At 59.8% G+C, this 17592-nt stretch overlaps 1 protein-coding gene across 2 annotated transcripts in view; it reads left to right on the forward strand.

Annotated features, from left to right (window-relative positions):
* The first annotated feature begins 6368 nt into the window (after window positions 1-6368).
* The window catches only part of FLNC (filamin C), a 29292-nt gene continuing 18068 nt past the window's right edge, over window positions 6369-17592 (forward strand). For both annotated transcript variants that reach the window (XM_036426374.2, XM_036426383.2), the window contains exons 1-12: window positions 6369-7079; window positions 11367-11615; window positions 13239-13336; window positions 13486-13636; window positions 13731-13849; window positions 13973-14050; window positions 14260-14422; window positions 14602-14802; window positions 15903-16040; window positions 16741-16867; window positions 17016-17152; window positions 17351-17544. In XM_036426374.2, the coding sequence (XP_036282267.1) occupies window positions 6725-7079; window positions 11367-11615; window positions 13239-13336; window positions 13486-13636; window positions 13731-13849; window positions 13973-14050; window positions 14260-14422; window positions 14602-14802; window positions 15903-16040; window positions 16741-16867; window positions 17016-17152; window positions 17351-17544 (2010 nt within the window). In that variant the 5' untranslated portion in view covers window positions 6369-6724. The remainder of the gene's footprint in view (window positions 7080-11366; window positions 11616-13238; window positions 13337-13485; window positions 13637-13730; window positions 13850-13972; window positions 14051-14259; window positions 14423-14601; window positions 14803-15902; window positions 16041-16740; window positions 16868-17015; window positions 17153-17350; window positions 17545-17592) is intronic.

Below are 17592 nucleotides of genomic sequence, written 5' to 3' on the forward strand. Positions count from 1 at the left end.
AGATTGTGTGGCTTCTGATTTGTTAAATACCTCACAACACAACCAGAGCTGAACCGTTTCCCTTAAACTGGGCACTTCGCATAAAGGTCTGACTCCTAAATATGATTTCTCACCCAAGAAATGACTCCAGAAATGAAGCTGGCTCCTGTGCTGCCAGCCAAATCACAGATGGATTGGTCTGTACCTATTAACACACTCTCAGGGAGCTCATCTGAGCACAGAGAAATGGAATGAACTGGGTACTTTGTGTGAGGGGGGCACAATGACCCGGCCTTCTAGCCATTGGAGAAGAATGCCCTGAGATCTGCGTGGGAGCCTTTGTGGCTCAGTCCTATGACTTCTCAAGGGGTTTGCACCTGGCAGTGAACAGGCCACACACACACACACACACACACACACACACACACACACAAAAGCTTTGCTGAAAAGTTTAATGACGGACAATGTACAGAAGGCAAACTTGAAAACCAATAAGGAGTAGTGAAGTCCCCAGATACCAGCAACAGTGGAAAGGGGCTGCCATTCCAGGCCTGCAAAGGGGCCCCAGACCCGTGGAGGCCACAGGGAGATGCGGTCCTTGTCAGAGCCACAAATATTCCCACCTTCTCCCCACCCCCAGGTTTCTGTTGGTACCTCTCGTTGGCTGAGCCCTACTGGGAGCCAGAGAGCAGAGGTGCCCATGTGATGTCATCCTTGTAGGTCAGCCTCCTGGAGTTCAAAGCAGGGCAAAGGATTGAGAATGGGTTTGAGTGAGGACAAGCAGAACATGAGGATAATTTATTATGAGTATCCTTGTTTAATGTTAATCCCCGTGGAATGCTTTGTGATTGGTTGTTCTCATCATGAAGTTTCCCTGTGAAAACCCTCAAAGTATGTTCATAAGACCCCCATGACCACTGGTTCCCTGAGACCCCTCCTCTCTACTTCCTTCCCACCTAATGCCAGAAAAGACATTCACCCAAATATCCAAAGCAACCTATAAAGCATGACTGATAGTGGACACTGCTAAGCACTGAGTGAATTCAGCAGCAAAGCCACTTAGATTTTAAAATTGTGTGCAGCCCAGAGGAGTGACGAGGCTGAACTGGGTGGAAGTCCATCCCAGCAGCCCTGGGGCCAGTGCTGAAAATGAGACCAGCCTTTTATTTATTTATTTTTATTTTTTAAATACATTTTATTGATTTTTTTTACAGAGAGGAAGAGAGAGGGATAGAGTTAGAAACATGGATGAAAATCATCGATCAGCTGCCTCTTGCACACCCCCTACTGGGGATGTGCCCGCAACCAAGGTACATGCCCTTGACCGGAATCGAACCTGGGATCTTTCAGTCCGCAAGCCGACACTCTATCCACTGAGCCAAACTGGTTTCAGCAAGACCAGCCTCTTAAACAGGGCTGCACCTGGGCAGACTGATGGCAGTGCCACATGTCCCCTTTGCCTCCCTCTACATGACTTCAAAGATAGCACTGGTTTAGGGTGGCCTTGCTTCTAGCTACTCAGAGTGTGGCCCACAGGTCAGCATTGTGAGCTTGTTGGAAAGGCAGCCTTTCAGGCCCCCTTCAGACATGCAGCAGAGAACCTGCATGTAAACAAGATTCCCAGTGGGTCAGTAGGCCCAAGAAAATTTCAGAAGCACTGCCCTCCGTTATATTAGACTGTGTGTCCTCAGTTGGAACCTAATTGAAATTCCTTCATAACTCACTGGTGCCTTTGGTCCCAGGCTCCTGGTGGTTTAGTGTAATGAAACCCTGCTATTTATCGACTTTAGTTACCAGTTGGCTAGAGAACATACATGGCGGAAAGGACTAGAAGGTTACCTACCACTGTGGATCACTGATTTAACTTGGAATTAATCAGAAGTCAAGATGGAGGTCATGGTCTGGTAGGCAATTGGCCTCAGGACTTTATTGTCCTTCCCAGGCCTGAATCTAGAGCCTGGGCAATGACAGGAAAATGATCCTGCTTTTTCCCAGCCTTTTTGCTTAGAATACAGAGCTCTTCCTTTAGGACACTTGCCCATTGGCTCATTTTATTTTAAAATATATTTTTATTGATGTCAGAGAGGAAGGAAGAGGGAGAGAGGAATAGAAACATCAATGATGATAGAGAATAATTGACTAGCTGCCTCCTGCATGCCCCCCACTGGGGATCGAGCATGTGCCTTGACCGGAAATCAAACCATGACATCCTGGTTCATAGGTCAACGCTCAACCTTGAGCCACAATGGTCAGGCCCATTGGCTCATTTGAGAAAGCCATTCTCCTCATCCTTTTGAACTCTGACTCCTGGTCTTATTGATATACTTCAGCAGAGTAAAGAGGCCTCTCTGTGTTGAATGTATTAGTCACTTGAACTAGCTTTAAGTCTACAGGGTGTCTCTTAGAAGCCAGGGGAACATGCACCCAGGCTGAGGTACAGATAGAACCAAGGACTCATCCCACCTTCAAGGACCTCTAATTTCCCCCCCTCCACAGCCCTCTGCCTAACTGCTTCCTCTCTGCTCTCTCCCTGCACAACACCCCCCTCTGCTTTCCCTTCCTGGGTCACGTGGTACAATATACCATCTACTACTCCTGTCAAGGATCACTTGCTATTGGGGGTTAGGGTGGGTAGTTCCAAAGATCAGAAGTGCTCTGGTTCTGATGCTGGCAGGTGGAGTGTTAGGATGTAGAGAAGGAAAGAAGGAAGCATGGTGGAGATCCTGGTTGTGGACTCTACCAGGGATAGAGACAGAGGTGGGAGGAAGACCTAGCTCCCCAGAACCCATAGGCTTTCCAAGATACCAGCACAGGAAGTAGACTTTTCCTGATCACCTACTAGCTGCCAGGCACCGTGCTCATCATTTTACGTTGCCTCCTTTCATCTTCACACATAAAAAATCCCCGTGAGACCACTATTAACTCTATTCTATTTTTTAAAATATTTTTATTGATTTCATAAAGGAAGAGGGAGAGAGAGAGAGAAGCATCAGTGATGAGAGAGAATCATGGATCGGTTGCCTTCTGAACGACCCCACACTTGGGATCGAGTCTGCAACCCAGGCCGTGCCCTGACAGGGAACTGAACCATGACCTCCTGCCTCATAGGTCAACATTCAAACACTGAGCTATGCCAGCTGGGCTATTAACTCCATTTTAGAAATGAGAAAACAGGCCCAAAAAAGTGACATCACCTGCCCATAATTACAGAGCCTATAGCTCTTTCCATCTTTTTAAAAAAATATATATTTTATTGATATTTTTACAGAGAGGAAGAGAGGGATAGAGAGCTAGAAACATCGATGAGAGAGAAACATTGATCAACCGCCTCCTACACACTTCCCACTGGGGATGTGCCCATAACCAAGGTACATGCTCTAGACCAGAATCGAACCTGGGACCTTTTAGTTTGCAGGACGACACTCTTTCCACTGAGCCAAACCAGTTAGGGCAGCTCTTTCCGTCTTACCACACTGTCCCTGGCACCTGGGTCAGGGCCACAATCAGTATCAAAGGGCCTGCTGTGAGCCTGGCCAGCCTATTATTTCACCAATGACTGTGAAAATGTCCCTGGCTCCAGAAAAACATGGCGCATTGGGCCTGCTCATTCAGACTCTGCGCAGACCCAGTTAGATACGGCCACTGTCCGCGGCGGAGGGGCAGCGTCCCTTGATGCGAGAACCGGGGCCGGGTGGAAAGCCAGGCAACCTGCTCCCCAGAGACAGGTCAGCAGGTGGTGAGTCAGGGGGTATAAACGGCCTGCGGCCCCAGCCACCACCGCCCCAAATACCCAGCTGATGAAACCCCCTGTAAGCCCCTCTGTGAGCCCTGTCTGGCCCAGGCAGGGACACACGCTGGCCCTCAGGGAGGCCACTCCACTTGGCAGCCCAGGACCAGCATTGTGCACGGTCTGTTCCAGCCTCATGGCCGGGCCTGGGCCCTGGGCTCATGGGCTATATTGAGGGCTGAGTCACCGGCCTGCCCCTGGGTCAGGCTGCTGTGACTTGACTGGCTGGCTGGGGCCTGAGTCAGGCCCCGATTTATCCTGGAGAGCAACAGGCTCCGGTTTCAGGGGGGTAAGGAGGGTTCCGGGAACCATCCTTGGCACCAGGCTCCTTGCTCTGTTGGACCACTCACTCCTCTGGGGTCTCACAAGGACTTCTCTGGGGGGTGGGGGGGTGGGGGGGGGGGCGAGAAGCAGGAGAGAGACTTCTTTCTCCCCTCTGCGGCTTCCCTCTGAACATGCCACCCTAACAGAGGCCCTCCACCAAATGAGGGGCCTCAGGTAACGCCCACAAAACAGGTCCCTGAGCCGCTAGCATGTGTGCAGGGGCTGCTGGCTCCAAGCAAACCCACTTTACCCTGTTCTCTCCTCCCAGCTGCTCAGAGAGACGCACCCATCCTTTCTCAGATCTGTTCCCCAGTTTCTTCCTCAAGGCTTCAGAGACAACATCACTGAGCCCTCAGCCGGCACCTCGGTGGGGTGTCAGAAGTGTCTTTACACACACACACACACACACACACACACACACACACTCAGTCCCTTGTGAGACCTAGCTATGTGTCATGTGTCCCCAGAGCTGGGCATCTCTCCACGGGAGAACTCAGCCTCCCAAGCAGACAGCTCTGATGCTCGGTGGCTGGTTTGGCCTTGGGACAAAGGTGGTATGGGGTATGACAGTGCTGGGGATAGGGAGGGGGTGCCCATAGGAGAGCGGAATTCCTGAGCGCCTCGTCACAGGCAGCCGACAGAACATGAGCCTGAGCCTCGGGCCCGAGCTATTTATACCTCGCCTGTCACTATCAGGGCCCCCACAGCTCCCCCCTCCCAAGCCCCACAGGGCAGGCCACTTCTCCACTCCTCCCCCTCCCTCCCTAATGGGAAGGGAAAGGAATCATTCATGGACCCCATTCTCAATAAGCACTGCCCCCAAAACCCCTGCACGTCTTCTGAGCTCCTTAACCAACGGGGATTGCCCTCATTCTGTCCTTCAGAGGGAAGACAGCCTTCAAAGCTTCCCATATTGCCTTCCTTTTCATGAGTCTGGGGGGAGAAGAGGAATGAAATAGGCTGGTTCACCTATAAGGTCCCAGAACCTTCCCAAATTTCAGTCATCACATAGCTTGAGCTGGAGGCTGTCTGACCCAAACGTATTTGGTCTTGAAGAATAAGCAAGCTGAGGAAGTCTGGGCCTAAGGGGGTACCTGTATGTTATAGCATGATGGATATGGAATATGTATCCTCTTCAAATTTTTTATTTATTGATTCACTTTTAGAGAGAGAGGAAGGGAGAGAGAAATGCTGATTTTTGTTGTTCCACTTGGAATAATAAATTGGTTGATTCTTGCATGTGCCCTGACCACGACCAAACCACAGCCTTGGTGTATCAGGATGCTCTTATGTAAGTCTGCTCCTCTGTTTCAGTGCCTCGGTTTCCTTGCGGTCACCATTCCCTAGCCTCCAGCCGCCCTCTGCTTACTCTGGGCCCAGTCGTGCCCGGCTTCCTGGCCGGCTTCCTGGGGCTCTCCCTGCCCACCGGCCTCTGTCACGTTTCCCTTGGCTGCTCCGGGCGGTGCTCTCCCTGCTGTCTGGCCAACCCACCCTTTCACTGAAAGCTCTGCCCTGCAGCCCAAATGGGCACACTGCCCAGGGGGCTCCCTGCTACCGCGTCTCTCCCCTCCCTCTCATCACCTTGGCTGAGTCAGGCTTGGGGGGTAGGGGGAGGGGGGGAACACGGGAGAAGCACATTGTGACTCACTGGGTTCTCTTTTCCTGAGCTCAGCTTCATTCTGAGGGGATGAGGCCAAGCGGGCTGGTGACAGGGACACTGAGTCACAGGGACAGCCCCCCTCTTTCTCCTGGGACCCCGGACTTGGCCTTCCAAGGAGGCTTTTCCAACCTGTAAAGTGGAGCACCCCCAAAGCCGTCTCTCCAATTGCCTCGCAGTGTCCCCACTTCCTCTCAGCCTCTCTCTGCCCAGCACACACGGTTCCCTCCCCCGTCCCTGTCCGCAGGTGGACAATGCCCTGGGCTGGGAGCCAGGGCTCCCTGTCAGCGGCCCTGCCGCCAACAACTCACCCACAAAAGTAGGTCCATCCCACACGAGTGTGTTCTGCACCAACCACCGGCCTCAGTTTCCCCATTTAGTCCCGCGGGCCGCGGAGGGGGGCATATTTCACCTCTGATTGGCAATCCTTAGTTTTGGGGTGTTGAGTGCCCACGCCCCCTACATTCCAGCGCAGCGCCCCGGGACCAGCCCCCCTCCCCCTTTGGCAGGGGGCGGGAGGCCCCTCGGGCTGCTGGGCCGGTGGGGGAGGGGCGGGGAGGGGAGGAGGCGGGGCGGGCGGCCGTGCAGCCCCCACCCGCGGGCCGGGCGGCATTCCTGGGAGGCCGGCGCTCTGACGTGGACCCGGGGGCCGAGCGCGGCGGGGGGAGCGCGGCCCGGGGGCTTCTTAAACCCCCCGGCCCGGCCCGGCCGGCACTTCCCGAGCAGCACCGCTCCGCCCCCAGGAGAGAGCCAGAGGAGCGGCCCCGGAGCCCAGAGCCGCGAGCCCGCCGATCCCGCCAGCCCGGGCGCCAGACCAGCGGAGAGCCGCGCGGCGCCGACCTGCGAGTCCCGCTGCGCCCCGACAGCGCCCCGACAGCACGCCGACAGCGCCCTACAGCACCCCGACAGCGCCCCGCGTCCACCCCGACAGCACCCCGACAGCACCAGCCCCAGCCGCAGCCCCGCCGGCCGCTGGCATGATGAACAACAGCGGCTACTCCGAGGCCCCGGGCCTCGGCCTGGGCGACGAGGCGGACGACATGCCGTCCACGGAGAAGGACCTAGCGGAGGACGCGCCCTGGAAGAAGATCCAGCAGAACACCTTCACCCGCTGGTGCAACGAGCACCTCAAGTGCGTGGGCAAGCGCGTGACCGACCTGCAGCGCGACCTGAGCGACGGGCTGCGCCTCATCGCGCTGCTCGAGGTGCTCAGCCAGAAGCGCATGTACCGCAAGTACCACCCGCGCCCCAACTTCCGCCAGATGAAGCTGGAGAACGTGTCCGTGGCCCTCGAGTTCCTCGAGCGGGAGCACATCAAGCTCGTGTCCATCGGTCAGTGTGGGTGGCGAGCGGGGAGCGCTGGGGACAGGGGCGCAGGTGCCGGCGGGCACGGGGAGCGGAGGGGCGGAAGGCGGGCCCCTGGCACCCCTTCGTGCCCCTCTCTGCACATGGGGAGGGCGATGCTGGAGTTATGGGGATCCTACAGGCTCTCAGGACCCGCGGCTACTCATCGCCCCTCTCTGCTGTGGGGCAGCCTCAGCCATGCTTAGGGGGACAGGGCCAGAGCCCGCTATGATCACTGGGGGCATCCCCCCCCCCCCAAACAAAGCAGCGGCTGCCCGGTCCCCGGCAGCTCCCCGGGAGGAGCAGGCCGAGCACACGTCCTGAGCTCTGCGGGTCCCGGTTCCGAGGCGGAGGGAGGACCGGGCCCGCGTGTGCCGGGCGGCTGGTTCAGGCCCAGGAGCCGGCCGGGAGGGCCCGGCCCGCAGGAACCTAAAAAGGCGCTGAGCGAGCGCGGAGCTCCCCCCGCCCGCCCCGCGGCCCAGCCCGCTGGGGAGGGGGCTCGCAGGTCCGCGCCGCCCGGCCCAGGCCCCTGCCCACCGCCGAGGCCGGGATTGGCTGCAGCTAACGGTCTGCGCCCCGGGGAGGGAGGGGAAGGCCTCTAGAAGGAAGTCAGGGAGTGTAACCAGATTTGGAAGGTGTGTCTGCGCGGGGTGGGGGCGGGGAGACACTCTGAGCCTGGGAGCCCGGAGGCCAAGGTTGGATCCTGCGTGACCGGAGGCTGCCCCTCCCCTCGCAGCCCTGCACGCTTCCTGCCGCCGGGGCCTGAGGGAGACCCACATTCTGGGGTGTCTCCTAAGAGTCGTGCTGTGATTCACAGGAACGCGTCCCTGGGGCTTCCACTCCGGGGCCCCAGGAGCCGAGTCTCCCTGGGGGTCAGGTGCCTGCCCGGCCAGGCCGCCCGAAGACTGCTCAGATAACGGAGTGTCTGTCCACCCCCACTCCCCTCGGGGCACCTATAGGCCTCCTGAATTAGCAGCTGAGGTCAATCCGGGGCCCTTTGCCCTGTCCAGTCCCCTCTCCAGGCCTTACCTCCTCCTGCCCCAACACTGCCCCCCTACCCCACCCGCTCTGGCCTGGAAATAGCCCTGCCTCCGTGACACAGCAGATGTCTCTGAGCTTTCCAGAAGGACAAGCCTGAGGACAGGGTGGGGGAGGGGCCCGGTGTGTGTGAGAGGATGGGGGGTGGGGGTATCAGAGAGGAGTCAGCCTGGGGCGGGACGAGCCCCCAGTGCTCTGGGATTTGACAGATGAGCTGCCCCAGGTGGGGTCTCCAGGGAAGAGCCTGGAGCCTTAGCATGACTTTGTAGGAAACTGCAGCCCTCCCCTCCTCTCCTCTCCCCTCCCAGCAGCGGGCCGGGCCCCACTCCAGGCCTCATCCTTCCGGAGAGCACCTCTCCCCTCCCCCATGGCGGTGCCTGCTCAGCCCCTCGGCCCCTCCACGGTGGGGCCGGCTCAGGGTGGAGGGGAAAGAAGCAAACTCTGGTTTGGGGGCGGGAGGCGAGCGCCTTGGTTCCCACTGAGAGGAAGGGAACCGTTCCCGTTGGAGCCAAGTGGCTCACTCGCGCTGATGAGATAAGCTGTCAGCAATTCAGCTGCTGGGCCTGCGGCTGAGGGTGGAGGGGAGGGGGCGCAGGCGGCAGGGGCTGCCCAGACCTGAATGCAAAGAGGTTCCCGCCAGGGGCCAGGGGCGGCATCCTGCTCCCTCTGCTTCCTCTGCTCCCTTTCATGGTGGGAAGGAGCTGGCCTGGGGGCCTCCGTTGGGCACTGTCTCAAGACTGAATCGGATCAGCCTCTAGGCATCTGGGAGGAGGGTCAAAGAGATTCCCCACTTCCCCTTTCTAAGAGCTGGGTGGGAGCTGAAAAGCCCACCTGAAGGAGGGGTTATTGAGTCAGGACTGAAAGAGATGTGTGCCCATCTTACCCACTCCCTCTCCCCCTCCCCCTGCCTCTGCCCCACCACCCCCCTCAGCCCCTCGGAACAAAGAGACCTATGAGGCAGCTCTGTCCTGCAGCTGTTCCCCAGTTGCTATTCCTTCTCCCTCCGCCAACAGCCACGGGAGGGGCTGGAGGGGACAGCAGCTGTCCCGGCACCTCCCTCGACCGGCCCTCTCTCCTCCCCCTCCGTTTGGGGCCTGGGGTGGTTTCGGGGACTGGCTGTGGGGCTCCTCCTACCCCTTTGGGGGTGTCCGTAGGCAGGCATAGAAGTGGTGGCTCCATGGGGTGCAAGGGAGGAAGCCTGGCTCGAGCTGAGCCCCCCTCCTCTGCTTGGCCTCTGAGGAGGAGCGGGAAAGGAGGGTCATTTTTCCCCGAGAAGGACCCACCCCCCTCCTGCCTCAAGGCTCAGTGGACCACTTGCTGTCTGGCCCGCCGCCAGTTGCTGGGGAGAAACCTCTTCCTGCAGCAAATATGAATGATCTTCCCCCGACATACCCCCACCCCCACCCACCCCCTCCTCGTCCCTCCGCGTTCCCCCCGCAGCCTCCAGGCCTCCCTCCCAGGGATCTGGCTCCGGTCCGCCAGAAGCACTCTGTAAGCACCAACTTTGGAGGCTGCCGGGCCAGTGAGAGGCCGTGGGGCACTGGCTGTCAAGACCGTGGCAGTGCCTGGGCCTGTGTGGAGAAGGGAGTGCACTGAGCACCAGGAGGCCGGGAGGGAGTGTGTCATGGAATCTGAGGGCTGCCAGGCCATTGTGCTGCAGTGGAGCCAGGGGGAGCGGAGCGGAGCGGGCGGCTGCTGCTGGGGAAGGAAGGATGAATCAGGGAAAGGGTGGGGGAGCAGGGGCCAGAGCCCTTGCCAGGAGGACAGAGAGGCAGAGATTCTTCCTCTGGGGGCAGCTGGGGTGGGGGTCCTGGGACTCCCCAGGCCCTTGATCTCTTAATTAAAGCTGTCCCCCCAAATCTAGAAAGGGGCAGGAAAAGATGTACAAGGGACGCCTCAGCCCCACCCGTCCCCACCTCTCAGGGCCACGCCAGTAAACAAGGCTGAGTGTCCTGCCCTCTCAGTGCTCTCCAGGCTGGGATCATCTTTTACAATTAAGCTGGTTTCCAAAGACCTATCCTCCAGTCCAAACCCTCCTTACCACCCCCCTCCTGGACATTCTTCCGGCTGGTAAAAGGGAGCTAGGCCTCCCAAATCTTGGGGAACCAGTTCTGATCCATCTTACTCCTCTAAGGAGGGGCTGGTGGAGAGTGTCAGTTTCTCAGACCTGCTTCCACATGGGGGGCACTTCCCCCGGGCTCTTGTGAAGTCCTACTGGCCCCAGCATTTGATCACACGATTTCAAAGCCTTAACAGGGTCTGCACTGTACCCCTTCCCTCCTCCCAGAACGTTGTTCCAAAAGCCTTTTACAGTCTTCAGAGGACAGTTTGGTTGGAACCAAGTGGATCCTACTTTCCAACTTCAGTTTTTTTCAATATTCATTCATCCATCCAGCATGTATTGACACTCTACTATGTGTGAGACCCTGAGTATAGAGAGAGAAAATGCAGTGTCCAGAGTGAAAGACGCCAGGCAGAAAAAGAGTGCACCCTGTGTGATTCCATTTGTGTGATACTCTAGGACACATGTGTCAAACACAAGGCCCGCGGGCCAAATCCGTCCCGCCAGGCCTTGCAATGTGGCCTGCACCGCGCTGTCATCACTGCACTCCGCTGCGTTTCCATCACAATGACAGTTTATGACTGTTCAGTAAACCATTCAGCCCGCAATTTAGGCTGGATTTTAGATTTTGGCCCCTTCTCTGATTGAGTTCGACACCCCTACTCTAGGAAATGCAAACTAGTCTGTAGCCACCGAGGGCAGATTGGCTGTTGCCTGGGAAAGGGGAGAACAAGGAGGGGCCGGAGGAGGGGTCACAAAGAAAGCTCTGGGGAGGTGTGTCCATCACGGGTATGTACATATTGTCCAAGCTTATCCAGCTGTACTCTCTAATGTGTGCAACGTGTGGTAAGTCAAGCATACTTCTAAAAACGGTCTAAAACATGAAACAAAACAAAACAGTGTCTGCCCCACAAAGACTTACATGCCAGATCATTGCATGGATATCTGCCGCCTGATAAGAGACCCACGCAAGTGACAGAGGCGAGATTACCTGCTGTGGGGACACCTTGGGGAGCAGCCTCATTTTGAAGGGAAAGGGGGGGCAGTAAAGGGTAAAGGGGTGGGCTTCTGGAGGGTGAGAATTCGGCAGGAGGCAGGGCACTGTGGGGGCAGAGGGGCCTGGGCAGTGGAGGGCAGAGCCCTCCTGAGCCAAACCTGTCCCCTCGGCTCTGCAGACAGCAAGGCCATCGTGGATGGGAACCTGAAGCTGATCCTGGGGCTGATCTGGACGCTGATCCTGCACTACTCCATCTCCATGCCCATGTGGGAGGATGAAGATGACGAAGATGCCCGGAAGCAGACCCCCAAACAGCGTTTGCTCGGCTGGATCCAGAACAAGGTGCCTCAGCTGCCCATCACCAACTTCAATCGCGACTGGCAGGACGGCAAAGCCCTGGGCGCCCTGGTGGACAACTGTGCCCCCGGTGAGTGGGCCCCGTGGCACGCACGGGTCCCTTAGCCTGGGAGGAGAGCTGGGGGCGCCGGTGGTACTGAGGCCCGGGTGGTCAGGGCTGAGGATCAGGACCCCTGGGGGGCTTGCCCCTTCTCTGGCTGAGAATCTGCTGGAGTCGGGCCTTTCCGGACAGGTATGCCAGATTCTGCAGTGGCAGGAAAAGGCTTAAAGCCTCGGCGTCCCATTGCCATGTGGGCCATTTCTGCCGACAAGAAGCCCAGGAGTTATCCCAGCAAAGGCTCTTCTTCGTGACATCCTGGCACAGCTTGGAGGAGGGGCTGAGGCTGGAGGGGCCGGTGACCCAGCCCTGGCCTGGTCAGGGGGGGCGGCCAGGGCCCGTGAGAAGACTGAGGCACCGCAGCTGGAGCCCTGCCCCACTGCAGCTCCCTTTCTGAGCTTCCTCTCCTGAGAAGATAGGTCTTCTCCCCGAGGAGGCCACGGTCTCTTGGGGGACGTCTCCCCCGGCTTGGGGTCAGCTGGGGAGCAGGGGGTGGGAGGCTGGGCCACCGGCAGCCTGGGAGGCATTCCCAGCTGCTGAGCCATTGCCCACAGTTGGTGCGGCTGCCAGCAGTGAGCTCAACTGTTCCGGCCAGGCACGGATTCCAGCCTCTGAGCTGGCCCCTCCCCGCCAGGGAGCATCCCTCCCCTCCTCTAGGTCTAGCCTAGGCCAGCACCCCCTAACCCTTGTGTCCCCTCACAGGACTGGCAGGGCTGGCAGGACGGCAAAGGGGTGATCTGGGGCTGCCTCAGCATTTCTTTTGTTAGAAAAGCTAGGTTTTGGGTGAACATAGAGGAGCACTCTGGGTGAATATAGAGGAGAGGTCCCAGCCGGCTCTCCCATGCCTCAGTTTCCCCAAGTGTAAGATGAGCAGATCACCCACGTGTTGGCGGGAAAGTACTGATATCTAATAATTTTTCCCGTGTCCCGTGGTGTTTTAAAAAAGTCCCAATTTTTGGAAAGAATCTTTCCAATGTTTCCAACCTTTCCAAAAATCGGACTTTTTTAAAACGCCGTGGGACTTGGGAAAAATTGTTAGAAATCAGGACTGTCCCGCCAACACCTGGACAATCTGGTCACCTTACCCAAGTGAGCAGTTAGGTAGGAGAGGAGAGAGTCTTACGCCTTCAGGCTGACGTGGGAAGTGCATGGAGACCTAGGCCTTCAAGGCAGCTGTGAGGAGACCGTTGAGGGCAGGGGTCAGAGGCGCATGTGGGACAGGGACTCTGACCTCCTCTGTCCACCCTGAGGCAGAATGACGGGGAGAGGCCTGGGCGCGGTGCCCTCACAGGGGTTTGGTGTTCAGGGTCTGCACTGGAGCCTGGGCAGGCAGGAGGATGGCTGGCTGGCTGGCAGGGCTGGTGCCAGGCTGCATCAGCCAGGGCAGAAAGGCCTCATTGTTGGTGCGAGGAGAGACGGCCTGCCTCTACACAGCGATGGGCACCCCAGCCGACGGGCCCTAACGTGGGGTCAGCAGGAACCTGACTGGCGGGAGGGGGTGTGACTCTACAGCCCGTGAGGGTGTTGATGAGCACCTGTTGTGCCTCTGGCTGACCGCGTCCCCTTCGTCACTGTCGCTCTCCACCATCTCCGCAGGCCTGTGTCCCGACTGGGCGGCCTGGGACCCCAACCAGCCTGTGCAGAACGCCCGGGAGGCCATGCAGCAGGCGGACGACTGGCTCGGGGTGCCCCAGGTACGCTCGCGGTTTGGGTCTGGGAGGCGGAGGGGACAGGAGGACCCAGGGTGCAGGCTGGCTGTGCGGGGAGAGCTGGCCAGGATGGGGGTGAGAGCCAGACTGCCAGGTAAGGAGGGCACCCTGTAACCCCTTCCTTCCCGTGGCAGGTGATCGCCCCCGAGGAGATTGTGGACCCCAACGTGGACGAGCATTCTGTCATGACCTACCTGTCCCAGTTCCCCAAGGCCAAGCTCAAACCTGGCGCCCCCGTGCGCTCCAAGCAGCTGTACCCCAAGAAGGCCATCGCCTACGGGCCTGGTAGGTGTTGAGCCCCCAGCAGCCCTCCCCCCTCAGCTGGGTGCCTGCGAGGGCGGCTCTCCCTGAGAAACCCGCCTCTGCCTCCCCCCCTCAGGCATCGAGCCCCAGGGCAACACGGTGCTGCAGCCCGCCCACTTCACGGTGCAGACGGCGGACGCCGGCCTGGGCGAGGTGCTGGTCTACATCGAGGATCCCGAGGGCCACACGGAGGAGGTAAGGACGGGCCACGGGGAGGAAGGGGCTAGTGCGACATTGGAACCAGAGCCCACAGGCCAGCGGCGGGAATGGCCTGGAGGCGGCTGCCAGGTGACTGCCAACCTGTTCCCTCCCCAATAGGCCAAGGTGGTTCCCAACAATGACAAGGACCGCACCTACGCCGTCTCCTATGTGCCCAAGGTCGCCGGGTTGCACAAGGTACCTCCCTCCCCCCCCCCCCCGGCCCTCCCCTCGCTCCGCATTCCATCCCTATCCTGGGCTCTGGCTCAGTGGACCCCCCTCTCAGCTCACAGCCCACCCAAAGGCACAGCCGCCCTCCCCCTGCCCTCCTTGGCTCTGCTTTTCCCCTTCACCGCCTCTCAGATCTGCTCTTCCTTAGAAGCTAACCTTTGACCCCTGACCCGTAGGTGACCGTGCTCTTCGCTGGCCAGAATATTGAGCGCAGCCCCTTCGAGGTGAATGTGGGCATGGCCTTGGGGGACGCCAACAAGGTGTCAGCCCGGGGCCCTGGCCTGGAGCCTGTGGGCAATGTAGCCAACAAACCCACCTACTTTGACATCTACACTGCGGGTAAGGACCGGCCTCGAGCGGGGGCGGGGGGCGCATTAGGAGGGCCCCTGACGGTGGGTGTGGGTGAGGGGCTGGGCCAGGGTGCCAGCGGGGGTAGATGGTCTGGGGGGGGGGGGGGCGCGGGGCCTCAGGCAGCACTCTGTGCTCCGTGTGGGGCTGACGGCCTTTGTCCGGGGCAGGGGCCGGCACCGGTGATGTCGCCGTGGTGATCGTGGACCCGCAGGGCCGGCGGGACACGGTGGAGGTGGCCCTGGAGGACAAGGGCGACAGCACGTTCCGCTGCACGTACAGGCCCGTGATGGAGGGGCCCCACACGGTGCACGTGGCCTTCGCCGGCGCGCCCATCACCCGCAGTCCCTTCCCCGTCCACGTGGCAGAAGGTAAGGGCCCTTCCCCGCCCCCACCGTGGCCTCACGGAGGCCAGGAGGATTGTCGCCAAGCTCTCCGTCTGAGGATTTATGGGTGGGGAGCCGGCTGAAGGCTTCCGAAGGGCAGGAGGAGCAGCCAGGGGCCGGGCCTTGGAGAGATGGCACCCCGATCACCTCTCCAATCGCCATCCCCGAGGAGGGTCAGGAGACCACGGCGAAAGATTAAGGGGGAAGCAACAGGGTCTACGTAGGGGCAAATGTACACCAGGCACTAGGTGGCGACTCCCCTCTTGGCTCTCTCCCTTGCCACTGCTCACCCCCCGCCGTGCCCGTTTTCTACCAGGCCCTGAGAGTGGCGCTGTGTTAGTGCTCGGGCGGAGGCGGGGCCAGGCCTGGCCACAGCTGACTGGCCTTGCCTGTGCCATGTGGCATGGCCAGGTGATATGGAACCTTCCCACCCATGGCATTCTGGACAGGCCCCAGGTTCCACGCTATTTATTGCCTGTGTTCTGTGGCAGATCTCGTGTCTTTGCCACCTGCCCGATGATTTCTGTGATAGGACCACTCTTGTCACAGGTTCCACGCCATTTTATGTGTTCCGTGGCGGGCTGGGACCGCCATTCTTGAGCTTCCGTGTTCAGTAGCAAGGCCTGGCTCATTGCCACGGCGTGCTCTGTGGCAGGCTGATTCCCGTGCCCTGCTGTGAGCTGTGGCAGGCTTCCCGTTCCGTGGGACGAATTATCTCTGTTCCGTGGTGTTGCTGGGTGTTCTGTGGCGTAACTTTGTTTCTAAAGCTGCTCTGGTGGCTCTCAGTGGATGGCCTTGGAGTAGGTGGAGGGCCCTTCCCCGTCTCTCTCTGCCCCACTCTCTGCCCAGGCTCCGCCATGCCTTTGTCCCAAGCAGCACTGACTGCGAGCCAGCAGGAACGGTTTCTTATAATGGGGCTCCCAGCGGGGCTCCCAGCAGCCCCAGTTGTGTTGGGGACACCAGGGGGCACTGGGGAAGGCTTGTGAGGGCGTCAGAAGGACTGTAAAGTGAGGGGGGAGTGGTGAGGGGCTGAGTCTCTGTCCAGGACCCCTCAGCACCCCAACCTCCCCACTCCTTCTCTCTAGCTTGTAACCCCAATGCCTGCCGTGCCTCTGGGCGGGGTCTGCAGCCCAAGGGCGTGCGTGTGAAGGAGGTGGCTGACTTCAAGGTGTTCACCAAGGGCGCCGGCAGTGGAGAGCTCAAAGTCACCATCAAGGGGCCAAGTGAGTGCCAGGGCCCAGGGCTGGAGGCATGGGGGTGACGGGGCTGGAGGCGTGGGGGTGACGGGGCTGGAGGCGTGGGGGTGACGGGGCTGGAGGCGTGGGGGAGACGGGGCTGGAGGCGTGGGGGTGACAGGGATGGAGGCATGGGGGAGACGGGGCTGGAGGCGTGGGGGTGACAGGGATGGAGGCATGGGGGAGACGGGGCTGGAGGCGTGGGGGTGACGGGGCTGGAGGCGTGGGGGAGACGGGGCTGGAGGCGTGGGGGTGACGGGGCTGGAGGCGTGGGGGAGACGGGGCTGGAGGCGTGGGGGTGATGGGGCTGGAGGCGTGGGGGTGACAGGGATGGGGGTGGTGGGGTTGGGGGCAGGGAGGAATGTGGCCAGTGGCTCTTACTCCTGGAGAGCTTTGAGAGTCAGTACCACACCTTCCTGGAGAGACCCTGACCTGAGACACTGGGAGACCTGAAGCACACGGCTCCTCTCTGCCTCAGTTTCCCAGTCTGCCAGCTGGGAATGGTCCTCTCCGCGGTAGATGCCACTGTGGGCCGTGGTACACAGGGATGACAGGTGGTTCCTGGCCAACACGGGGCTTTGCCCACATAGCAATGCCCTCCAGCTGGGCCTGGTCCCAAGGGCTCCTCCAGGGGGTTGAGGGACTGGAAGGCACACACCACTGATTCCCGCTTTCCTCCTGACCTCAGAGGGCACCGAGGAGCCCGTGAAGGTGCGGGAGGCCGGAGATGGCGTGTTCGAGTGCGAGTACTACCCCGTGGTGCCTGGGAAGTACGTGGTGACCATCACGTGGGGCGGCTACGCCATCCCCCGCAGGTAAGCACCACGCACCCCTGCCTTCCTGTCTGCGTCCTCACAGATGGAGGAGGGAGGGAAGGGGTTCCTGCCTGGGGCTCTGAGGGGGCAGAGGAGGGGGAGCTCTCCAGACACTTCCCCGTATTGACACGGCTCCCCCTTCGCCCAGCCCCTTTGAGGTGCAGGTGAGCCCGGAGGCAGGAGCGCAGAAGGTGCGGGCCTGGGGGCCCGGTTTGGAAACTGGCCAAGTGGGCAAGTCAGCGGACTTTGTGGTGGAAGCCATTGGCACGGAGGTGGGGACATTGGGTAAGTGACTGTGGTGGCAGAGGGGAATGCTGGGGACACTTGGGGATGGGTGGGACCAGAGGCAGGCACGCTGGGGAGTGTTGGGATGAGGTAAGGAGGTGGACATGGGGACAGCTGGCGAGGGGTTGCTGGGGGAATGGCAGGGTGTCCACGCTGCCTCTAGTGCCCACTGACCCTCCCCACCTCGCTTGCACCCAGGCTTCTCCATTGAGGGACCATCGCAGGCCAAAATCGAATGTGACGACAAGGGCGATGGCTCCTGTGACGTGCGGTACTGGCCCACGGAGCCTGGGGAGTACGCTGTGCACGTCATCTGTGATGACGAGGACATCCGAGACTCGCCCTTCATCGCCCACATCCAGCCAGCGCCCCCTGACTGCTTCCCAGACAAGGTTTGGTCTCGTCTTCCGTTCACCCGCCCGGGATGGGGTGATCGGGGT

This window comes from Pipistrellus kuhlii, unplaced genomic scaffold (assembly GCF_014108245.1).
Source record: "Pipistrellus kuhlii isolate mPipKuh1 unplaced genomic scaffold, mPipKuh1.p scaffold_m20_p_10, whole genome shotgun sequence".
Lineage (NCBI taxonomy): Eukaryota > Metazoa > Chordata > Mammalia > Chiroptera > Vespertilionidae > Pipistrellus > Pipistrellus kuhlii.